Source organism: Pongo pygmaeus, chromosome 5, assembly GCF_028885625.2.
Source record: "Pongo pygmaeus isolate AG05252 chromosome 5, NHGRI_mPonPyg2-v2.0_pri, whole genome shotgun sequence".
NCBI lineage: Eukaryota > Metazoa > Chordata > Mammalia > Primates > Hominidae > Pongo > Pongo pygmaeus.
Window position 1 is genome coordinate 150,303,593 of NC_072378.2, and position 26,065 is coordinate 150,329,657.

A 26,065-nucleotide genomic window follows, 5' to 3' on the forward strand; every position below is an offset into this window, starting at 1 on the left:
TATATACCTAATTTTTTTTTTGCATTTCTATGGACAAGAATCATTTGGTTACTATCAGTTTTCTGCAACTTATAGATGTTAAAACCCTGAAGGATCCACGAACCAACCCAGCATTCCATTGAAAGGTACTTAGTAATCTTTTGCCCAACTCAAAGTCTTCCACAACGTTTCCTGACAGTCTTCATCCACCAAATGGGGATGTGCCTACAAGTGAGGGTGTCCAGTGGATTACAGATCTCTCTAAGCTGCCTGGCACTCAGTGGGTGCTCAATCCATGGGGGCTTTGATTATGATGAAGTCTCAGCAGGATGAGTGTTAACTTTGGGGGACATTCATGATGTATATCATTCTAAGACAGTCACAAATTGGTAACAGATGTTTCCCCTAGTGCAGGCCCTGTCATTTAGATGACGTCTTCGTAACTTGAGGTCTACCTGCTGTCACTGTTATACACGATTGGGAACTGGTTCAGAGTTCCCTCTTGATGGCAAGAAAAACGCAGCACGAACCCATTGTGTGATGCAGCTACTAACACAGTTCATGTAACGAAGCTCATTAATAGTAAGGAGAGGCAATATCTGGATCACAGTAGGTAATGGATGAGTCAGAAAACCAAAGCTTAAATATGGGGTTCATTTAGGGGTATTAGATGTTAAGAAGGGTATGGATTAATATGAGAAAATCTAGACAAGGCAGGATAGTGGTGGGCCTGAAAAATCAATTCATATGAGGAACATCTGACAAATTGTGGGGTGCTGAGTTCTGAGAACAGCATACCAAGTGGTGATGTTTCTTTTTTTTTTTTTTTTCAAAGACTTCCAAAGCTTTTACACTGGATAAAAAGATGAGTTCAGTGTTTTTCCAAAGGGAAGACCCAGCACCAATATACAGAAGTAAGGGGAGGTGTAGCCTGCTTGCCCAACACAGTGATGAGTAATGTCATGGACCTGATGTGAAGTAGTGAGCTTCTGCCCTTGGAAAAGTCAGACAGATGGCAGATGAGCCTTGGAAGGGATGTTGTGGAAGACACTCTTGTTGGGAGGAGAGGCTGGGAAGGATGGGTGTATTAGTCCATTCTCACACTGCTACAAAGAACTGCCCGAGACTGGGTAATTTACAAAGGCAAGAGGTTTAGTTGACTCATAGTTCCACATGGCTGGGGAGGCCTCAGGAAACTTACTAGTACAATCACGGCAGAAGGCAAAGGGGAAGCAAGGCACCTTCTTCACAAGGCGGCGGGAGAAACAACCAAACACTTATAAAACCAGCAGATCTTGTGAGAACTCACTGACTGTCATGAGAATAGCATGGGGGAGACTGCCTCCATGATTCAATAACCTCCACCTGGCCTCTCCCTTGACATGTGGAGATTATGGGGATTACAATTCAAGATGAGATTTTTGGGTGAGGACAAAGGCAAACCATACTGGACAAGGGTGAGTCCAATTCTAATGCAATATAATCAGGGAGTAAAATCACTCTTACTTAAATCAGTGGTGAGGGACTTCCTGATTTGTTTTTGTTTTGGTTCCAGTACAGTATAAATCAGTGCCTCCTTACCTCACCCTCTTTCTCCACTTCCTCTAACTGAAGTGGTTTGGATGCAGTTTATCTGCCTAAGCCAGGAATTCACCCTGACAGGGTGAATAAAAAGCCACTTGTCTCACCACTCAAGACTTTCTGAGCATAGGCAGCCATCAGCCACATGGCTGATTTCCGTCGGCGGCAATCCCAGGAGCCCCAGGCAGGAGCACCGCATGCTGGCCTCCCTCCCTCACAGGCCCGGTGCACCCCAGCAGACCTAGCTGCCAGGTAAGCTGTCTACTTTCCGGCTCGTGTGAAGGATAAGTTCATCCTATTGTTATTGTCCTCTTTAGACTCCTTTGTAGTTTTCAAATTTTCTACCTGGATCTTGAGCTCAGAAGAAGAAATAGTACTTTAAAAAAGTAATCTGAGTCATTAAAACAAAGCATGAGCCTTTTTCCTTGAAGTGTCTTTGTCCTCTAGACAAGTCACAAACAGCAGCAAGAAGGAGGGTAGGCTCCAAGACAAATGATCGAGATTGCTGCTCACTCAGCAGAAAAGCACATTGAGATAATAAACCATTTTGGCACAATCAGTTTTATACGTTCTCCATTTTATGCCTTCTGCTAGCGTACAGACATTTAGGGAGCATGAACTTGGCAGGACATTACGAAAGACCACTTCACTGAAATACTCGTTTTTGTTAGCAGTGACAACATGCGTTACCTTCATGTCCACTGACGGGTCCCCCTGCAGCAGCGCCCACTCATACTGGACGATGGCGTGGTCATCTGTGCTCTCGCGGCCGTCTAGAACCACTCCGTCTGTGGGCAGATGCAGAACCACATCCTGCCCAGCCTTGCTAAGTGGAGGCGCATCCTTTTCTGAGAAAGAAAATAAATAATTCATAAAAGATGATTTCTTATTTTTTCTAATTTACGGAGAGGTATCTTGTTTGCTGAATAGATATGATTCAGCAAATAACTGCTAAGAGAATACATATTAAATGGAAATTATTTTTCTATTTATTTTATGATTGTGGAATTTAGCTATAATATGCGCAGAAGAGGCTGTGTGGAGTGTTGGCTGGTAGCAATTTTGGGTACAAGGCAGCATACGAGGTCCCACCAATGTGTAAATATGGAGAAGCAGTTTTATTTTCTAGAGTGGATTTTTCACTTAATTTTAAAATCACTTAAGTTCAAAGTACTATTAAATAAATTTATTTTAAAAGATTATTATTATTTTGAGATGGAGTTTTGCTCTTGTCACCCAGGCTGGAGTGCAATGGTGCAACCTCGGCTCACTGCAGCCTCTGCCTCCCAGGTTCAAGCGGTTCTTCTGCCTCAACCGCCCGAGTAGCTGGGATTACAGGTGTGTGCCACCACATTCTGCTAATTGTTTTTTGTATTTTTAGTAGAGACAGGGTTTTGCCATGTTGGCCAGGCTGGTCTCGAACTCCTGGCCTCAGGTGATCCATCTGCCTCGGCCTCTCAAAGTGCTAGGATTACCAGCGTGAGCCACTGTGCCTGGCCTTGAAAAGATTATTAAAACAAACCTGAAAAACACCAAATTCACCTCTAATATGGATTTTCTTTTTTTCTTATCCTCAAGTTTTAAAAATAGGAGTGATATAAAGTATTCAATGAATAGGAAATATATTAAGTTTGAAAAGTTAAGGCAAATTTTTAGAGCCATACAAAATAAAGCCTGCATGGAAATTCTCTAGAATCCAAGTTTTCATCTAGGAAAATTGAAGAGGTTCACCGTTTCTAATAACTAATTTTTATAACAGAAGCCAGCATGCTCAGATGACTACAACAGCAAAATAAATCTGTATTTACCTTTGTTTTTGTTTTGTTTTGCTTTTGAGACAGGGTCTCTATCACCCTGGCTGGTGCACGATCATAGCTCACTCACTGTAGCCTCCAACCCCTGGGCTCAAGTGATCCTCCTGCCTTAGCCTCCCGAGTAGTTAGGACTGCAGGTGTGCGCTACCATTCCCACCTATTTTCACTCTTTTATATTGAGAGTTGCCCAGGCTGGTCTTGAACTCCTGACCTCAAGTGATCCTCCCACCTCAGCCTCCCAAAGTGCTGGAATTACAAGTGTGAGCCACTGCACCCAGCCTATATTTACCTTTAAACTAGAATGGTACTAAATAATATAAGGTTAATTACATTTATTTCAATATTAATACTTTACTGACAGCTGCTACAGGGATGACTGAAAGGATAAGCGGCACAAAGAAAACATTTCTAAGAGCATAGTTACCAAAATTTTAATTGATGTAAGCTTCTTAGTAAATTCACCCAAATGCACACATATTTTAAAGAAACAGCAACAGAACTGGAAAAACTCTACAGGTTTGTGTAACACGCCCTCTTTGGCATCCACTTCCCCATTCCTTCAGTACCAAAGCTCTGGTTCGAGTGCTGGCTGGGCTTGCCCCTCTTTGGCTCACCCCGCACAGTGCTGCAAGGCACTGCCTCTCCTCCTGCTTTCCAGCCCATCACTTTCCTCCACAGGGGCCCATGTTGCTACCCACACAAACTTCTAAAGGGCCAAGCCAGACATCCCAGTGCTTGAGTTTCGGGGCTTACTGCAATCCCACCTCAGTGTCTCATTACGGAACAAAGGGTGACCACTCTTGATACACTGCAGCTGAAATGACTCTTCTGGAATACTAATCTGACTGGGTAATTCTGCGAGTAGGAAAAACCCTTCAGCAAGTTACCATTGCCTTTCAGATGTTTAGGACCTAATCCTCCAGGATTCTCTTCTCTTCTAGTGGTCCCCTCAATGCCCAGCACCAAGGTGTGGCAACAGGTTGTCATTAGCAGCCAGAGCAGCCAGTTTCCACTAACCCTTTCCTGTAATTCTGATGAATGCATAAGTTAAACATTCAAGCTGGAGAAACTGGTGCCTGAGTACAAGGCCTGGAATATGAAAACAAATACATTAAGACCTCACCCGGACTTTCTCAGACCCTAACATCTGATCGAAGGCATTCTTACACATATACCTTGTATCAGGGCCACTTAAGAGTAAAGAAAATTTTCCAAGGCTCTAGAGAAACTTTCCAGACCCCAAACCCTAAAGATTAGACTGAATGAAACACTCCTGCTTGTAGGTGCACACTCTCACGCAGGCATAGAGATTGAATCGAATGTAAATAAACACTGAAGAAAAACTTGTAACTTTGAGTTAGTCTGGTGAGTCACTCCGACCATCTTCCTGTCACCACTTGCAGAAATAAACTCCCTTCTTTCCCAGTCTGTCTGCATCTCATTGGAAAGCGAGAAAAAGCAGCCAGACCTTGTCCATCCAGGAACAAGGGGATTTATATGAGGGGCCTGAGGCTCTTAGAGATGGGGCTTTTCTGAATGAGAATGCTGCTGCCAGCCACAAAGGGAAGATGCCTTTTTTTTTTTTTAAAAAAAAAAAGCACGTTAGGAGGAATTAAGCACAATTGCTTTTTACATGCTATTGCTAACTATGGAGAAGACGTGTCCCATTTTTCCAGCCACTTAAGAGTAAGGACTAGTAACTGTGATTTAAATAAGCCAAGTAAACAACCCCCTGCCTAGGAAGAAACTTGTTCTTCTGCCTTTTTCCACCTCTGAGCAAACACGGAGTGTCTGATGTCTTTATGCTGCTTCTGCCAGGTAAGGAGAGATAGGATACTTGTGTTACTTTGATAGTCCTTTCATAGTGTTGATCTTTTCTTTGGTTCTGAAAGGTTCATTGTTTCCACACAATGGTTTATGACTTTATAATTCTGGAAAGCATCTTATAACTCAGCAGTTATACATTATAGCTAGCAGCTATTTAAACTTTGTCAAAAATACATTTTTTAAGTAGACAAATGAAAATATGCCTATGTGATATAAACAGTAATGGACACTTAATTTTTTTAAAATTCTCAAAGATTTAAGATGGAAGAATCAGATAAGCGCTGAAATATTCCACACATTATACAATTAATTAATCCTACCTCTCCTGGAAGAAAAAGATCATTTTAGTCACTTACTTTTATTTAGGTGAGCTTTAAGATGAATTATAAGCTTAGTGAAATCATCCTATCTTCTAAACTGATCATTGATGTGTCTGAAATAACACAGATAATGTTTCCTTTTCAGTTCAAGTCCAGGCCAATTCCATTGTAAAATGTATTTTAAAATAACCCAGAGCTTATCTACCCAGAAACAGTCCTTAAAATAAACAAATAACAACAGGAAGAGGGAGTGTGCCATTTTAAAATGTGTGACTTGCTAATGAAGAACAAGATATATGTAATTTTGAATTTTTGTCCAAAAAATGTAATAAACCCATGTTAAGTATTAGGGAAACACTGGTTTCTTTTGAAAACTAAACACGCTTAGTAAGACCTACAGAGGTGAAATAAGACTCCTGACAATTTAGAATGAGCATATCAAGGTGGCATTTTATTCAGAAAAGGGTAATATAATATCAACCAGCCTCATTCACAACACGCTACTGTGCACAGAGCCTCCATGACAAGGAAGACGTTCTGTGCTGTGTGGGAACGAATGGTATATATAGCTCAGGCGGAGCAACTGGAAAGAACCCTGAAGTCAGGGTATGGAAGTGGGGCCAGACTAGGGGAAGAGGCTCAGATACATGCGGTCAAAACCCATCATGGATTTCTAACTGCAACACTTCAGAAAAAAAATTATCCGCAACCCCAATATGATTATTGTGGTTTTTGGCATGTACTGATCCAGTCCTTCTCCCTATGGTGCTGCTGATAATAATTATAATAGTTGCCATTTACTGGGTGATTTTGAAGTTGCTTTGCAAAAATTATAGCTGAGAAAATTATAACAGTGAAAGAGATCTGACCTGACTCCATGCGGCTTCTAATCTCCAAGCTGTCCTTGTCCATTCCTGGGCATATGCCGAACTAACTTTGGGAGGAACTTGGTTTACAGTTTGACTTTGAAACAGACGCGGCCGGGTGTGGTGATTCATGCTTGTAATCCTAGCACTTTGGGAGGCTGAGGTCGGCAGATTGCTTAAGCCCAGGAGTTCCAGACCAGCCTGGAACTGGTGAAACCCCATCTCTACTAAAAATACAAAAAGTAGCCTGGTGTGTGGCACATGCCTATAGTCCCAGTTACTTGAGGGGCTGAGGAATTCAAAGCTACAGTGAGCCAAGACTGTGCCACTTCACTCCTGCCTGCGTAACAAAGTGAGTCCCTGGGTCAAAAAAAAAAAAAAAAAGTAAAAAGAAACAAAGATCGTAACAGCCCTTTCCCCAGATAAGCCCCTTTCTTGCCTGAGGACTGGACTGCCTTTGCAAAACTAACAAATAAGCCACAAGATTAGAAATTATGGTTTAGGCATCAATATTATAAAACCTAAGGTCAGTGCTTGAGATATTTTATAGACCCTGTCCTCGATGGTTGGCAGCACCCTGTTGGCAGTACCTAGATTGATAAACTGGCTCATCTGGTCTTGTGTTTTATCCGCACAACCAGTTCCTTGTGAATTAAACTCTTTCTCTATTGCAATTCCCCTTTCTTGATAAATTGGCTCTGTGTAGACAGTGGGCAGGGAGAACCCATTGGGCGGTTACAATTTCCTTGTACCAGGTACCAGGCCAGGTGAAGTTATAGAAATAATTTTCACAACGAATCTCCTGAGGTAGGTATTATCATCTGCATAATACTGATGCAGAAACCAGGCTTAGAGGGCTAAGTTACATCACACAGGCGATAAATTTGTCAGATCAGATACTTCTTTTTAATTAATTTTTTATTATTATACTTAAAGTTCTAGGGTACATGTGTACAACGTGCAGGTTTGTTACATAGGTATACATGTGCCATGTTGGTTTGCTGCCCCCATCAGCTCGTCATTTACATTAGGTATTTATCCTAATGCTATCCTTCCCCTTGACCCTCACCCCCCGACAGGCCTCGGTGTGTGATGTTCTTCTCCCTGTGTCCATGTGTTCTCATTGTTCAACTCCCACTTATGAGTGAGAATATGCCCTTGTGATAGTTTACTGAGAATGGTTTCCAGCTTGACCCATGTCCCTGCAAAGGACATGAACTCATCCTTTTTTTATGGCTGCACAGTATTCCATGGTGTATATGTGCCACATTTTCTTAATCCAGTCTATTATTAATGGACATCTGGGTTGGTTCCAAGTCTTTGCTATTGTGAATAGTGCCACAATAAACATACATGTGCATGTGTCTTTATAGTAGCATGATTTATAATCCTCTGAATATATACCCAGGAATGCAGCCCAGTTATTTCTAACTCAAAGGTTCTATTCTTCCACTATACTTCGAGACAACCCTAGGTGTATTCCAGTTACAATAAATATAATTTTACATCCTGAATTTAATCCATCAACTTATTGGTATATTCCTGTTATTGATATTTCTTCATGTATCTTAGCACTGCCCATGAGATTACATAAGCTTCACAATTGCCACTTGAGTTTCCTAATCTGTACTACTGGACATTTACTTTGTTACTGTTTTTTTCACCATTATAAATAATGCCATAATAAACATGTTTTGCTCATACATTCTCTTCAGCATAGATCATTTTCCTAAAAAATATTCCAGAAGTATGAATATTTTAATGGTTTCTGCCACGTATTTTCCAATTACTTTCCAAGAGGGAAGTACCAATTTACACCATCAGTGAGCCAGAAGTGTATATAAAGTTTCCCATATGCATGTCAATATGAGTAAAACACTTTTTTGCTCATACGTTCTCTTCAGCATGGTTCCTTTTCCTAAAAAATATTCCAGAAGTATGAATGAATATTTTAATGGTCTCTGCCACATATTTCCCAACTGGTTTCCAAGAGGGAAGTAGCAATTTACACCATCAGTGAGCACAGAAGTGTATATAAAGTTTCCCATATACATGCCAATATGAGTAAACCTATTTTTACCAAGTTAATAAATGAAAACTGGCCTTATTTACATTTCTTTGATTCTAAGGTCGAACATTTTTCCATGTTTATCCACCATACCTCCTCTTCTGGGAAGTGTCTGCTCATGTCCTTTGCCCATTTATTTTTATTTTTCTTGCGGACTCATATATATATATATATATATATATATATATATATTTTTTTTTTTTTTTTTTTTTTTTTTGACCGAGTCTTGCTCTGTCGCCCAGGCTGGAGTCCAGTGTTGCAATCTCAGCTTACTGTAACCTCCGACTCCAGGGTTTAAGCTATTCTCATGTCTCAGCCTCCACAGCAGCTAAGACTACAGGCGTGTGTCAACAAACCAGGCTAATTTTTCTATTTTTAGTACAGATGGAGTTTCACCATGTTTGTCAGGCTGGTTTCTAACTCCTGGCCTCGAGCAATCCACCTGTGTTGGCCTCCCAAAATGCTGGGATTACAGGTGTGAGCCACTGTGCCTGGCCCATAAACTCTATGAATAAATACTTTAATGTCACATTTTTCCCAGACTCTTGTTTGCAATTCCTTTTGTTTCTTGATATGAAGTTTTTTTATAAATGCGCACATAATCTATCCCCTTTCTTTGTGACCTCTTTAATTGATTTGAAACCTGTCTTCCTTCCAGATATGGAATTTTATTTCCTTTAAGCTTTTTTATGTATGGAGTAATCTATGGCTTAATTAAAAAAAAATTTAATTCTTTAATCCATCTGGAATTTGTGTATGGTCAGAGTTGTAGGTCTAAATGTATTTTCCCTGACACTGCCAACCAGTTATCTTACTATTATTTATTAAATATAATTGTTTGTTTATAACACAAAAGGGAGAAGATGAGAATGTGAGAAAGTAAGGCCCTTAGGGAGAGTGGTCAAGCACCTGCAGAGGGATTAACCTTGAATGGGAAGGTCAACTCTTTTGTTTGCACTTGGTGGAGACAGGGAAAGGCTGGGGGTGGCAGCAGGTGGGTCTGCAGAGAGGAAAACAGACCTCTGCCTAGCAGCTTTGATTTTCCCTGACACACAAGGCAAGGGGCCCACTTCCCAAATTCTTCCCCGAGATACTGGACTTCAGGCTGAATATCCAGCAGAAACCACATAAAGGTTCTCGTCTTTGAGTCCTTGGAGGTTATATTCCCTGCTCTTCTGGAATCCTAGCAGCTCTAGCTTCCACCTCTCCTCCCTCCCTCCTGCTGTTCTTCACTTTTTATCATGACATCCAGTCCCCCAACCTCCAGTCATGGGCATGACCCAACCAGATTCCTAGAACAGTATCATGTACATGCGTGCCACCTTCCTAACTCACAAAGCATGTCCCCCCTTGAACCTCACGACAGCCTGGGATGGAGGACAAGCAGACACCAAGTCCTGGGGGGATGAGCAGGGACTTGTTTGTGGAGACGCCAGGCCCCAGAACTTCAAGCACCCTCCTCTGCTCTACAGACTCTACCAGGCAGGCTCAGTCACTACAAGACACCTCTCTCCAGCATCTCTCACTCATTCCTGCATCCTCCCGCCTTCCCTACCTCTACCCTCGCAGTCCCAGCCTAGTGATCCCTTTCTCAGCTTCTGCTGGTGCTGCTGGAGAAAGCATAGGAGTTCAGGCTCCACAACCCCATGCTGTGTGACCCTCGGGCAGGTTACTTTCGCTTGCCAAGCCTTGTATACACTAGAGATTATAACAGAATCTAGGCCTTTGTGTTGTTGTGAGGACAGAGTGAGTTCATGCGTGCAAAGGGCTGAGGACAGCACCTAACACCAAAGTCAACAAATGTGGGCATGAAAACAGGGCTGGTGTGTCCTGCTGTAAGTTCGTGCTATCCCGTCACCATTTCTTCATGGTGCTTTTATCCACCTCAGATGGATCCAGTCACAGCTCCTCTCCAAGGGCTCTTCTAAACCATTTTCACATGCTCACAACATTGCCCCAAAAAGGAACAATTCAAGAAGGAAAAACTTAGTCTCAGAAGCATAAACAACTTCAACCTGTCAAGCATCTGAGCAAGGGACACACAGGACACTGGGGAACAATTTTTGCCCTCCACGCAGAGAGAACCACTGAGCCTCTACAGGAACCTGAGCCGCACCTTCCGCGTTTCCATGTTGCTGGGACCTCAGGAAGTCTGAGCACAGCAGTGTTCTCCCAGAAACGAGGACCAGCGCCGCGCTCGCCTATTCTCATCCCAAACATCTATATAACAATTCCTAGACAAACTCCCCCGGGGAAAAGAAGGGCAACGAAGCAAGCAAGAGGAAAAACAACCCAGAAACTTCTCATAGTAACCTAAAGTTTTTCTGTTTCTGAGACAGTGTCTCCCTCTGTTGCCCAGGCTGGAGTGCAGTGGCACAATCTGTACTCACTGCGACCTCCACCACCACAGTTCAAGCGATTCTCCTGCCTCAGCCGCCCGAGTAACTGGGATCACAGAGACGCGCCACCATGCTAGGATAATTTTTGTGTTTATTTTTTTTTAGTAAAGACGGGTTTTGCCATGTTGGCCAGGCTGGTCTCTAACTCTTGGCCTCCCAAAGTGCTGGGGTTAGTTATGAGCCACCGTGCCTGGCCTCTCAAAGTAATCTAAACTTTAAAATTTTTTTTCTATGGCATATTCTTTCCTTGTTTATTTTCCTTTTCAAAGGTTTCCTCTGGGTTTATAGGAAAGCTCACTTTGGCAATGTCAGTTTCTTCCAGGTAAGTAGTGAGAACACAGAGAAGAGACTGTTTCTTTGCTGGTCTGTGTTTGGGCAGAGAGGATATGTGTGGAACAGCCGTGGTGGGCCTCAGGGATGCTGGTGGGGGGTCCAAGTGAAAGTGCTGCCTGCCTCCACTTCAGAGGGAAAGCTACGGAGTCCTTCCCAGTGTTTGCCTCAAGGCCAAGCAGTCGCAGGGTGACCTTTTGATATCTGCTCCCCTGACAAGGGCTCTGAGCCTCATCTAAGGTAGAGGTGGGGAGGGAGGCAGGATGTGATGGACACAAATTTCCATACTCTTTTAATGGATCCACAGGTTTTGGAGAATCCACACTTCCAAAGGGGCTGAGCTCCGCCCCCATCTTGCTGATATCATTCATGCTATTATAAATCAAACAGCAACAGGGCATGATTAAACACATGGAGCCTGACCACACGTGGGCACAATCAAGGTCTCTTATTCCCTCCGTGACATTCATGTCCAACCACTACCATTTTTGTGCCGCCTGTATGTGTCCTGATTCTCTCATTCAGAGCACCTACAAAAAGTCAAACCGTCGAGTCAGCATCATTTTTAGTCCTTAAGAAACATGCTTTATAGTTTCCTATTTTCTTTTCTTTCTTTCTTTTTTTTTTTTTTTTTAAGACGGAGTTTCTCTCTTGTTGCCCAGGCTGGAGTGCAATGGCGCGATCTCGGCTCACTGCAACCTCCGCCTCCTGGGTTCAAGCGATTCTCCTGCCTCAGCCTCCCGAATAGCTGGGATTACAGGCGCATGCCACCAGCTCTGGCTAATTTTTGTATTTTTAGTAGAGATGGGGTTTCATCACATTGGTCAGGCTGGTCTCAAACTCCTGACCTCAGATGATCCGCCCGCCTCGGCCTCCCAAAGTGCTGGGATTACAGGCATAAGCCACCACGCCCGGCCTTAAAGTTTCTTTTTTTAAACGAAAATCAAGTCCCCTCTTTTCACTTTTTATAAAAGGGAGCAGTAGTTTTCCTCCCATTTTTGTATGATGAAAGCCACTGCAGGCAAAGTCAGGAGAGCCACGTCAAGAAACAGGAGTGGGTGTTACGAGAAGCCCGGCATCTAATTAGATTTTGCTCTTGCAATTACTTAACACAAACCATGCCTTATACAACCCATGAGACCAAAACAAACTTTTTTCTCTCAGCATTTCTCCCCTTTTAAATCATATTTCCACGAATCCTCTCAGATCATCCTTCCTCTTCAAGCCTAGAAAAATTCCAGTAACACGTCAGCGCGCCCGCCCGCCCGCTTCTGCCAATCTACTGGGCTTCCTCTTCCCTAAGACAGAGAAACCCATGCCAGAAACTCCTCTGGGTGCCCGCGAATAAAATAACTTGGCACGAGTGTGTTTCGCTTCCAACTTGGCGAGGGCGCTGCGGGTGTCCAGCGCTCTGGCCAAGGACGGCCCCTCAGTCGCGCGCTTACCCTGCCGGGGCGAGGCGCGCGCGGTGGCCAAGGCGGCGCCGTCCGGCGCGCGGCTGAGGCTGTAGCTGCTGTAGCCGCTGTGCAGCGCGAACTTGCAGACGTTGCGGCCGCGCGCCGTACAGTTGAAGAGGTAGCAGCCGAGCACGGCTGCCGGGGGCGCGGGGCGCCGGGGCAGCTCCACCACGGCCACGGAGCAGCGCGGCTCGGAGCAGCAGGCCGCCACGCATTGCCGCCAGCCCCGCACGGCCGCCGGCGCCCGCAGGAAGCTGGCACCCGCCGCCAGGGAGTCCTTGGTGCGGATGATGGCGTCAGGCATTGCGCTGTAGCCGCCGCCGCCCGGGCCCGGGCAGTCCTCCTGGGGGCCGCCGCCCGCGCGCAGCTCCAGCTCCAGCTCCTCCTGAGGCCGCTCCTGCTGCAGCTGCCGGCGGAACTCCTCCAGCAGCTGCTCCACGCCAGACAGCTGCGCGTGCAGTTCGGACAGCGGCGCTGCGGGCTGCAAGGCCGCACGGCCGCTCGGCAGCCACAGGCAGAGCAGTAGCAGCCCGCGCAGCGCCCCGTGACGCGGAGGTCGCCGGCGCCGCGAGCCCGCGCTCTCCCGGGCGACGGAGGCCATGGCGGCGGGAGCCAAGGGCAGCGAGCCGAGGCGGGGCCGAGCGCGGGAGGAAGGCGGGGACGCGGGCGCGGGCGAGCGCGGGCCCTGGGCCCCTACTGCGCGGCCGCGGCTGGCTCTAGGCCCCGGCCTCACAGCGCGGCGCCCCCGGAACCCGGCTGCTCCCTCGAGGTCGCGGGCGCGCTGGCGCCGGCGGGAACCGCAGTAGCGGGAGACATAGTCGGCCCAGCCGGGCACCGCTCCTTGCCCTCGTCGGAGACTGCCCGGCGCCCTGCGCCTCTCCGCCCCGGCCTGCGGCGCGCTGGGTGGCGGCCGGTCGGCCTCGGTGCTGATCAGCACCAGGTGTGTGCGAACAGTGGCCGCGGCGGGGTGGAGCCTTGGTGAGCCCCGCCCCTCCGCGCGGCCCCGCCCCCGCGCGTCTCGCGCCGGCTCCTCCAGGGCTGGGAGAGCAGGCTCCGGGGAGGGCAGCCTCAGAACAACTTTGCTCCCGCGCCGCTGCCCAGCCAGGGCAGGGTTCATGTCTGGGCCCAGCAGGCTTTAGCAACCAACCAGACCTGGCCAGGGCGCCTGCCCACAGGGGCTTGGCATTCGGGGGAATGGGGGCAGTGAGAAGGGAGGGCCTCTCTTCAAATCCTCGTGACCCCAGGGACTACTCCAGAGAGGGGGCACGCGCACCTAGGACCACCGTAGCGCGTCATCAGTCCTTCACTTCCAGCGTCCCTGACTTTAAGCATCGTGTTCCCAAGATGTGCTTGGGTAGTACAAAGTGGGGCGGGGTTGGGGTGGCGGAGTCGGGGCCGGGTGGGGTGGGGATGGGAGGTACTGAAAGATGTTGAGTCTGTTTAAAAACACAAAAATCAAGCCTGGTGAGGTGGTACTCGCCTGTAAGTCCTGAGGCTGAATAGGGAGGATCGCTTGGACCCAGGAGTTCGAGACTGCAACGAGCTGTGATCACACCATTGTACTCCAGCCTGGGGGACAGAACAAGACCCTGTCTTTAAAAATAAAAACAAAACCCATAAATAGCGGTCGTCACATGCACTCAGTTTCCACAAATATAACTAAAAATCTGAACACAGCCAACATGGGGACCTGGGAGTAAGTAATACAGCCTGTGACAGAGAGGCCTCTAGCGGTTATATCACGTAAAATCTCGGGAGTTGTGCTTTAAATGACATAAGGAATAAGAAAATGTCCAACCCAGTGGGGGCTTCACCTTGGCATTCTAGACTTCTGTGAGCAGCGTCTGCATCTTATTTCTGAATCAGTTTCTGTTGATTCATTTTTCTCCTGATTATGGATCGTATTTTCTTGCTTTTTAGCCTGTCCGGAAATTTTTGCCTGGATGCGCACATTGTAAATAGAACATTGTTAAGTGTCTGTATTTTTTAGGAGAGAAAGAATAAATAATTGGTGGGAAAATGTCAGTCTCTGCTATGTGTTTATTATCTCCAAAGTTGACATTTAGGAACCCATTGCTTGCAGGTCCAGACCAGAGTAGGAGGTAAAATTAAAAGGTAGAAATAGAAAAGAAAGAAAAAAGCTCAATGTTACTTGCCATTCCATGAAAGGGAGAAATTATAAAGTTTTTGCAGGGGTATATTTGAGTGATTTTTGAGGCTAAAAGAAATGGCCTCTTAGCTCTAAAGGCTGTGTCTGGACTGTACCACTTCGGCCTGGAGATTCTTCCTCATATGGCATGCTCATCCCACACAACTGCAGTCATTGTAAGATGACCTTGAAGCAACATAATGCTTTTTATTTTTTATTTTTATTTTTTGCCATAGAACTTGGAGAGCTTGAGCAGGATTGTTATGAGGAGAAACTTTCACTAGTGATGAAAATGCTGACTGAGGGTATCATCAAACCCTCCAAGGACTAGTTGTTATATAAGTTATTAATATTAAAAATAACATGATAATATATATTAACTAAGAATTGTATATGATTTCAAAGTTTGCCAAACACTTTCACTTACATGATTTTATGTGCCTTCACAGAGACTTTGACCACCTCACTCCTGCCTTTGGGACAGTGAAAGAGAAGTCAGTATAGAGTGAGCCCTCGCTCACATGCTCCGTGGTAGGGAAGTGGACAGGGGAGAGGACAGCATTTCTCAGGGGCATTCATTTCTAAATCCCTCCAGCACCATCAAAGATTTTCCTGCATCTGTAACTTTACAATAGGTCTTTTTGGGAGAAGTGGAAATTATTTAATGTTGTGTTTACCGTGAGCAGTGGTTATTTCTGGGCTGTGAGTTGCAAGTACTGAAGGGGAAATATTGACTTTTATAATTTATAAGACTTTATATCTGTTGAATTTTTTTTTACAATGAGCTTGTTGTAAATGATTTTCTATTTTTTAAAAATAAGTGTTGACATCTGCTTCAGCCAAGAGGGAGCAACAAGGACTGGACTTACTCTGTAAGCTGAAATGAAAAATACATGAAAAAAATGTATGGAACAATGGTTTTCAGACATTGGGCAACAGGCAATGCAGGGCCCGGGAGAAGGGAGACAAAGGAAGTGAACATGCTGCTTGCTCCAGCTTACTGCCTGGAGAGGGTTTCCAAGCTGCAATGCAGACAGGCGAACCCAAAGAGCCTCTGAATTGGAAAATAGAGCTGAGAATTCAGGGAGGCCAGGCTGGCTAGAGGACCAGAGAGGAGAGAGTGCAACGGAAGGAGGGAGCTCTGGAGATCTGCGCAGGGTTCCTCTGAGTCTTCAGCAGAATTTCGACCAGGTACATGCACGTGAGGAAACTTCCCAAGACAGAGAGGCAACCACTAGAAAAAAGCCGGCAGAAAAACTGCTGAGCTTGCACTGGCCAGGCAATAATTCATGTTCCCAACAGCCAGAGTGGAGAAACCTTGTGATACAAGAGGCATGAGTTTGAGTAGGAAGGGAAGGGATTATAGAGAAGCACATGAAAACTTTTGCAGGTGATAGGTGTGTTCATTACCTTGATTGTAGTGATGGTTTCACTGGTGAATACATAGATCAAAGTTCATCAAACTGTATGCTTTAAGTGGGTATAGTCAATTATATGTTAATAAGGCTATTTTTGAAAACCAAGTTTCATTGCACTGTGCATTATGATTTATCTTCTTCTACTTCTCTTTTCAGTTTTTTTCAGAAATAAACTATCTTTGTTTTAAAAGCCTAAACATCAAAACCTTATCAATGGATAGAAGAATTTTTATGTGAGGATGAAAATGTCAGGAAGATATGTTTCTGTTTTATAAGATAGATCATTAAGAGTAAGAGTGGATCAAATTGAGATTGGACTTTGTAGGTCAGTTTGTTGAATGTTGGAATGAGATGACGTGTATCTTAGCTGGGCTGCTGTAACAGAATACCACAGACTGGGAGGCTTCTAAACAACAGAAATGTATTCCTCACAATTCTAGAGTCTGGGAAGTTCAACATCATGGTGCTGGCAGACGCTGATGTCTCGTGAGGGCCCACTTCCTGGTTCATAGACAGCAGTCTTCTCACTGAGTCCTCACCTGGTGGGAGGGGTTAGGGAGCTCTCTGGGATTTTTTTTTTTTTGAGACGAAGTCTCGCTCTGTCACCCAGGCTGGAGTTCAGAGGCACAATCTCTGCTCACTGCAACCTCTGCCTCCTGGGTTCAAACGAGTCTCCTGCCCCAGCCTCCTGAGTTGCTGGGATTACAGGCGCACGCCACCACACCCGGCTAATTTTTGTATTTTTAGTCGAGACAGGGTTTCACCATGTTGGTCAGACTGGTCTCGAAATCATGACCTTATGATCTGGCTGCCTCGGCCTCCCAAAGTGCTATGATTTCAGGCATGAGGCACTGCGCCTGGCCTGGGATCTTTTTTATAAGAACACTAATCCCATTCATGAGGGCTCCACCTTCATGCCCTAATCATCTCCCAAAGTCTCCACCTCCAAATATCATCACATTAGGTTTCAACATAGGAATTTTGGGGGGGTTACAAACATCCAATCTATAGCAACACCCTAGTGACCATCGTTTTTTGTTGCCCTCCCCTCCCCACTACTGCCCATCTTAAATACGTTTACAGGCATCGAATAAGTTAAATCAGCGCATGTGAAGTGCTTAGAAGGGCATCTGACACATGGTAGAAGCTCAATGGTAGTTGTTGTTGTTATTACAACAGAAATGAAGGACCTTTCCTAAGATTAGAAGTCATGAAACCACTTGAAGCCTGAACCTTCTCTACAACATCCCAGCTGAGTGGCTGTTGCACTAAGATTCTTCCTTCTCCATATCCCTTTCATGGAATCTGCTCTGTTCACATCCCTGAAAGGGGCAGCCCCAACCCCCAGGTGACCACACCCCCTGTTCACTCGGGACGGAATCAGTAATGAACACCTGGCCCAAGCACAGCCAATCAGATACTCTCTCCAAGGAATGTAAAAACAGAATTGAGAAACAAACTGAATCAGCAAATTGACTCAATAAACTGACTCAACAAATTGAGTCAGGGAGGGAAGTGTAGCTGGGAAGCCAGGTGAGCTCCAGGGGACATGGAAGGGGACGATAGCAAAGAGAAGCTGTTCAGCAGAGGGGGACAAATAGAACAGTGAAAAGAGGAAGTAGAGAACAGTGCATACATAGCCCTGAGGGAGGGAGTGAAGACAGGAGTTGCCTGACACTTTGTGGTCTCAAATCTCTCCCCTGAGCACGTTCTTGGCCTTCTACCTGGAATTCCTCTCATGGAGTTCTTGCCTTGCCGCTCGGTGATCTAGGTTCGTCCTAGTTAAATCTCTGTGGATTGCAAACAACAGAAACTCATTTTAGATTGGTTTAAAGAAAAAATAGCTACCGTGTTTATGCACATGCACTCACAGGCAGGGAGGAAATGCAGCCAGGCCTTAGGAGGGCCTGGACCAGACATGGCAGAACCCTCAACAATCAGGCAGCTGGTCTCCCAGTTGCTGTTTCTCTCTTCTGGGACCAAGTAGTCTGAGATCTCCACTTCTCTCTGCACATCTGATTCATGCTTCTCTCAGAGTCTGGAGTTTTCTGCCCTCCATGCACAGAGCCTGAGTCTGTCTCACCTCACCTTCAGCAATGAACAGAAACTCACAACAGTGACCATCAGTACCAAGAGAGAGACTCTGATGAGTCCAGCTTGGTCCTGTGTCCACCCTAAACTGAGCTTAGTGTACAGAGACCATGAGGCACAAACAGGGCTACAAACATGGCCTTCCCTCTCCTCATTGAGGATGCAAACAGAGGCTGTTTTTAGAGGAAGGACGTGGTGTTAACTGGGGAAAATCCTGAGAAGTTGTCTTATGCATTGACTAAGGCAACGCCCCATGTCTGCTTGAACATGTTCATTAATTTTCATTTTAAATGTAAGAAACGCTTATAAAAAGTACTCTGCTACGACTACCAGGAACCATTCTGAGTTCCGCACAGTCACTTATTTACTTAAAACAACAATTACGCAGCACGTACTAGTATTACTCCCAATTCACAGGTAGGGAATGCAATATTTTGTTACTGAAACACCAGGGGCTCAGTTTAGGTTCCGTCGCTTGCAACACAGAAAGCCAATCACTGGATCAAGTATTTTTGGGGAAGAAGGCTTTCTTTGGTGCTGCCAAATAAAGATAAGTGGAGATAAGTCTCAAATCTTCAACCAACTTAAATTGGGGTGTATATAGTGGGGAAGGAGTGTAGCTACCCACAAGGAAACAGGAATTAAGGAGGGGTAAGGAAGAACAGTTGGTCAACAGGAAGCAGATGGTTGGTTAGGAAAACAGGAATTATGGAGGAGTAAAGAGAGGAATCTGGTGTCTCGTTATCTGGATGTGGGGATGTGAGTTTCACTTCCTCAATATTATCTGGAAGTCGGAGGGTTTCCTGAAAAAGGGATTCAGATAAGACAAATGTAAGTTGTAAGCATTAAGAAAAGCAGGGTCCGTTTCTAGCTTTAATAGGAAAAAAAATGGCAAACATCAGTTCTCGGGGGAAATTGAGCTAGTTTCACCTTCACACACCAAAGCTCCTTCCATCTTTGGGCAACTCTTACTATTCATTAGAATATTTTCCTTATATTCAGTTACAATCTGTTTTGTAGCTTCCAAGTATCTGTCCCAGTTCCTTCTCTTGGGACCACTCAGAGCAACCTATACCTACTCCCAAGTGATAGTCCTTTAAATAATTTTAAAATGCCATTGAAGCTCAGGCAACTCAGCCTGCTTAGTACAGCACAGTGTTGAGTGTGGCTTATGACAGCAGTGTCCAACACCTGCTGGCTGTGTGACTTTGGGCAAGTCACCTACCCTCTTCAAGCACCAGATCACCCCTCCATAATATAGGAATAATTGCCTCACCTTGCCTCCCACAAGTGTGGTGAGGATTAAGTGAAACACAGCACATAAAGCACTTGGCACAATGGCGAGTGCGCTAAAGGCTCCTAAGTGTTGGCTGGGATCGTCCTCTCTCAGCTCATCGATTCATCACATCGTGAGGCTTGCAGATCTCCATCTGTCATCTAACCTGTCTTCTATCCCACCTGGCTTTGTTATTGTTGCGTTTTTCAGCATTACTGAGGTATAACTGACGAATAAAAATCGTAGGCTGGAGAAGTGGCTCACGCCTGTAATTCCAGCACTTTGGGAGGCTGAGGCGGGCAAATCACGAGGTCAGGAGTTCAAGACCAGCCTGGTCAATGCAGTGAAATCCCATCTCTACTAAAAATACAAAAAAAAAAAAAAAAATTAGCTGGGCATAATGGCTGGCACCTGTAATCCCAGCTACTTGGGAGGCTGAGGCAGGAGAATCGCTTGAACCTGGGAGGCCCAGATTACAGTGAGCTGAGATGGTGCCACTGCACTCCAGCTGGGCAACAGAGTGAGACTCCATCTCAAAAAAAAAAAAAAACTGTATTTATTCGATGTATATGACATGATCATTTTACGTACATATACATTGTGTATGATTACCACAATCACATTAATGAACATATCCATCACCACACATAGTTACCATTGTGTGTGTTGTGTGTTTGGTGAAGGTACTTAAGGTCTACTCTTTTAGCAAATTTCAAGTAAAAAATACAGTATTATTAACTATAGTCACCATGCTGTACATTAGATCCAACTTACACATCTTATAACTGAAAGTTTGACCAACTTTAAAGTTTGACCCTTTGAGCAACATCTCTCCCAGCCTCTAACAATGACCATTCTATTCTCTGCTTAAGTTTGACTTTTTAGATTCCACATGCAAGAAAAATCATATAATATTTTATTTTGATGTCTAGCTTACCTAAGTAGCATAATGTCCTAATGTTCTCCAGATTCACCCGTATTGTCACAAATGGCAGGATTTCCTCCTTTTTATGGCTGAAAAATATCCATTGCATATCTAGCTATATCTATATCTATCTGTGTATCTATATCACATTTTCTTAATTGGCCTGTCAGTGAACACTTAGGTTGTTTCCATATCTTGGCTATTGTGAACAGTGCTGCAATAAACATGGGGGTACAGATATCTCTTGGAGATACTGCTTTCAGTTCCTTTGGATACATACCTGGAAGTGGGATTGCTGGGTCATATGTTAGCTCCGTTTCTAATAGAACTTTTTTTTGTACTGTTTTCCATAATGGCTATACCAATTTACATTCCCACTGACAGTGTGCAAGGGTTCTTTTCTCCACACACTCACCAACACTTGTTATTTCTCGTGTTTTTTTTAAAATGACAACACCACTTTAATAGATGCAAGGTGATATCTCATTGTGATTTTGATTTGCATTTCCCTGATTATTAATAATGTGGAGCACAGTTTTATGTATTTGTCACCCACTTGTATGTTTTCTTTGAATAAAATCTCTATTCGTGTCCTTTGCCAGTTTTTAAAAATCAGGTTTTGTTTTTGTTTTTGCTATTGAGTTGTATGAGTTCTTCCTGTGTTAAAGATGAACATTGGATATTAATTCTTTATCAGATACATGGTTTGCAAGTATTTTCTCCCATTTTGTGGGTTGCCTTTCCACTCTGTTGATTGTTTCCTTTATTGTGCAGGAGGTTTTTAGTTTGATACAGTCCCAGTTGTTTATTTTTGCTTTTGTGTGCTTCTGGTGTCACATCAAGAAAATTATTACCAAGACCAATGTTAAGAAGCTTTTTCCCTATGTTTTCTTCTAGTAGTTTCAGTTTCAGGTCTTACATTTAAATCTTAATACATTTTGGGTTAACTTTTGTATAGGTTGTAAGGTAAAGGTCCAATTTCATTCTTTGGATGTGATGTTACCATGTATTCTCAATACCATTGACTGAAGAGACTATCCTTTCCCTATTGCATATTCTTGACACCCTTGTCAAAGATTAGTTGACCATATATGTGTGGGGTTATTTCTGAGCTCTCTATTCTGTTCCACTATTGGTCTATATGTCTGCATTGATGCCAGTACCATACTGTTTTGATTACTATAGCTTTGTAATATAATTTGAAATCAAGAAGTGTGATGTCTCCAGTTGTGTTCTTCTTTCTCAAATTGCTTTGGCTATTTGAGTTCATTTGTGGTTCCATTTTTTTTTTTTTTTTTTTTTTTTTTTTTGAGATGGAGTTGTGCTCTGTCACCTAGGCTGGAGTTCATGGTATAATCTTAGGTCACTGCAACCTCTGCCTTCTGGGTTCAAGTGATCCTTCTGCCTCAGCCTCCCGAGTATCTGGGACTACAGGCGTGCACCACCACACCTGGCTAATTTTTGTATTTTTAGTAGAGACGTATATTATATGATCATCTCAACAGACGTATAATGGGATTTCACCATGTTGGCCAGGCTGGTCTTGAACTCCTGACCTCAGGTGACCAGCCCACCTCGGCCTCCCAAAGTGCTGGGAGAATAGTCATAAGCTACTGTGCCTAGCCTTGTGGTTCCATTTGAATTTTACAATTGTATTTTCTATTTCTGTGAAAAATGTCATTGGAATTTTGATAGGGATTGTATTGAACCTGTAAAATATTTTGTATAGTATGGACATTGGAACAATATTAATTCTTCCAATCCATGAACACAGGATAGCTTTCCTTTTATTTGTGTCTACTTTAATTTCTTTCATCAATGTCTATATTTTTCAGTGTACAGAGCTTTTACTTCCTTGGTTAAATTTATTCCTAAGTATTTTATGCTTTTAGATGCAATTATAAATGTGTCTTAATTTATTTTTTAGATAACATATTGTTAGTGTACTGAAATCCAACTGATTTTTGTATGTTGATTTTGTATCCCACAACTTTGTTGTATAAATTAACTTATTTATTTTTGAGACAGGGTCACTCTGTCACCCAGGCTGGAGTGCAGTGGTACAATCATGGCTCACTGCAGCCTTGACTTCCTGGGCTCATGTGATCCTCCCATTTTTAGCCTCCTGAGAATGAGGGTCTCACTATATTGCCCAGGCGGGTCTCAAACTCCTAGCCTGAAGCAATCCTCCTGCCTCAGCCCTCCAAAGTACGGGGATTACAGTTGTGAGCCACCATGCCTGGCCTACTGAATTTATTTATTAGTTCTAATGGTTTGGGGGAGTAGTTTTTAGAGTTTTCTATATATAAGATCATGTCATATGCAAACAAAGACAATTTAACTTTTTCCTTTCTCTTCTGAATATTTTATTTTCTTTTCTTGCCTAATTGCTCTGGCTAGGACTTCTAATACTTTCTGGAATAGAAGCACTGAGAGTGGGCATTCTTGTCTTTTTCCTGATTTTTTGGGGAAAGCTTTCAGGTTTTCACCATTGAGTATGATGTTAGCTGTGGGCTTGTTGTATACAGTCTTTATTATGTTGAGATACATTTCTTCTACATCTAATTTGTGGAGAGTTTTTATTATAAAAAGATGCTAAATTTTGTCAAATGCTTTTTCTATGTCTGTTGAGATGATCGTATAATTTTTATCCTTCATTATGTTAATATGGTATGTCACATTTATTGCTTTGCATGTTGAACCATTCTTGCATCCCAGGGATAAATCCCACTTGATCATGGTGTATGGTGCTGTTGAATTCAGTTTGCTGATATTTTGTTGAGAATGTTTGCATCTGTGATCACTGGGGATATTGGCCTGTAATTTTCTTTTCTTATATTTTTCTTATCTGGCTTTGGTGTGAGGGTAATGCTGGCCTTGTAAAAGGAGTTTGGAAGTGCTCCATCCTCTTCATTTTTTTTGGAAGAGTTTGAGAAAAATAGATGTTATTTCTTCTTTAAATGTCTTGTGGAATTTACTCATGAAGCCATCTGACCCTGGCCTTTTCTTCGTGAGGAGATTTTTGATTGTTGATTCAATCTCCTTACTCACTAATTGTCTGTTCTGGTTTTCTTTCTTCATGATGCAGTCTTGATAGGTTATGTTTCTAGCAATTTATCCATTTCTTTTAGATTATCCAATTTGTGGGTGCACAATTGTTTATAGTAGTCTCTTATGATCTTTTGTCTTTCTGTGATATCAACTGTAATGTCTTTCTTTCATTTATAATTTTAATCATTTGAGTCTTCTCTGTTTTTCTTCGTTAGCCTACGTTTGTCAATTTTATCTTTCAAAAAACCAACTCTTAGTTTCGTTTATCTCTTCTATTGTTTTTCTAGTCTCAAATTCATTGATTTCCGCTTTAATTTTTATTATTTCCTTCCTTCTGCTGACTATCAACTTAGTTTGCTTTTTTTTTCTAGTTCCTTGGGGTTTAAAGTTACATTATTTGAGATCTTCCTTTTTTCTTTTGTTATTATTTATTTATTAGACTTAATGTTCTGCTGAATCTTTTTTAATCTAGGCATTTATTGCCATAAACACCTGTCTTAGTCTGTTTTGTGCTGCTATGACAAATGCCTGAGATTGGGTCATTTATAAATACCATAAATTTATTTTCTCACAATTCTAGAAACTGAGAAGTTGAAGATCAAGGCACTGGCATTTGGTGTCTAGTGATGGCCTTCTTGCTGCATCCCCACATGGTGGAAGGCAGAAGTGCAAGCTGGCCAAATGGTACATGAAACCTCTTTTATAAGAGTAGTAATCCCATCGAGGTGGGAGGAGCCCTCATGACCTAATCAACTCTTAAAGGCCCACCTCTTAACACTATCACATTGGTAACACCTGAATTTTGGAGAGAACACATCCAGACAATAGCAACATCCTTCTTAGAACTGCTTTTACTGCATCACATAAGTGTTAGCATGTTGTGGTTACATTTTGTTTGTCTCAAGATACTTTTTGCTCACCTGGCTTTGTATCCTCTATAAACTGATGATCCTGCCTTCTATGTCTTCATCCAAGAAATCCATGTAAAATATGGACTGTGAGAAGGCCAAGGGGAGAGCCTTGAGACACTTCATTAAAGACTTATGCCAACATTGATATCAATTCATTAATTTGAATCCTCTATGATTATTAGCTTATTTTATTTTAATTTTTTTTTGAGATTGAGTTTCGCTCTTGTTGCCTAGGTGTGCAATGGCGTAATCTCGTCTCACAGCAACCTCTGCCTCCCAGGTTCAAGCAGTTCTCCTGCGTTAACCTCCCCCAAGTAGCTGGGATTACAGGCATGCGCCACTATGCCAGGCTAATTTTGTATTTTTAGTAGAGACAGGGTTTCTCCATGTTGGTCAGGCTGGTCTCAAACTCCCGACCTCAGGTGATCCGCCTGCCTTGGCCTCCCAAAGTGCTGGGATTATAGGCATGAGTCTCCGTGCCCGGTGATTATTAGTTTATTATTTCACCCAGTTGCCCTTATCCAGCCCATGTATTTCCATCTTCTCCACAAACATATGCAAAATTGCCGAAAATCTTGGAGTTGAGGTTATTGTATTCTCATACTTGCCAATTTATAACAACAATTTAAAAAATAAAAATATACTGGGGAATTTAGTAAGCAATTTAAGGTTCTGATGACCATTGTTTTTTTGTCAGAATTTTCCAGATAGGCCCTCAAAAACTGTTGCTAGAATCTTGTACAGGATTGATATCGGACTGATATAGTCTTTGCAAAATAAACTGTACTCCCCTCTTGATGTTTGGATAACTTTTGCCCATTTCTGTAGTCTAGACACCTTTGTTAATGTCCATAATCTCTCAAAGGTCACAAACAATGGTCCAGTCCTCTCATTTGCAAATTGGTGTCTGGGACTGTCATTCATGTAGATCAGGAAACCTGGGCTCACCGAGAGCAGTTAGGACTCCCTGATGTTCATTCCTCCCCTAACTAGTGTTTGTTCTCCCTGGTTAGTCTGAAAATCATTCCCTTTGCCAAAAAAGAAATACTCAATGCCCAAGCACCAAAGTTTCCATGGCACCTATAAAATACTGGAAGCTGACAGTATTTCTGATTGAATAGGTGATAGGAAAGGGGTAGGGGCCAGACACAGGAAAGTACTGGAGAGAAAGAAATAAAACTGTTTCTCTTTTCAGATGACATGAACGACTGTGCCCATAGTAAAGCTTTGTCTGCTAAATCCAACATCTGGATTAGTTCAGAGTTTGTTTTTATTGACTGCTTTCTTTCTTGAGCAACATTTTCTTGCTACTTTGCGGGTTGCACTGATGATTTTTGCTTTTTAAAGAAAACAAAACTAAACAACCATTCCAAAGCTTAATAGTTTAAAACAAGTGTTTTATGGGTTCCCATCGATTCTGTGGGTCAGGAAATTTGGAGAGGGCACAATAAGTATTGTCTGTCTGTTCCATGGCTGGAAAGACAAGAAAGTGGTGACTCAATTCTTGGTAGAATGACATAGAGATTCCTTTACTAGCATGTCTGATGCCTGGGTTAGGATGATTTGATGTCTAGGCCCACTGACTTTACTACCAACATGTGGT

At 43.4% G+C, this 26,065-nt stretch overlaps 1 protein-coding gene across 1 annotated transcript in view; it reads right to left on the bottom strand.

The window, feature by feature from the left end:
* Positions 1-13,597, bottom strand: part of LRP11 (LDL receptor related protein 11) — a 52,787-nt gene extending 39,190 nt beyond the window's left edge. Inside the window, exons 1-2 of the mRNA XM_054491993.2 lie at positions 12,630-13,597; positions 2,251-2,408 (exon numbers count right to left, since the gene is read on the bottom strand). Coding sequence (XP_054347968.1) covers positions 2,251-2,408; positions 12,630-13,242 — 771 coding nt within the window. The 5' untranslated portion in view covers positions 13,243-13,597. The remainder of the gene's footprint in view (positions 1-2,250; positions 2,409-12,629) is intronic.
* Positions 13,598-26,065: the final 12,468 nt, after the last annotated feature.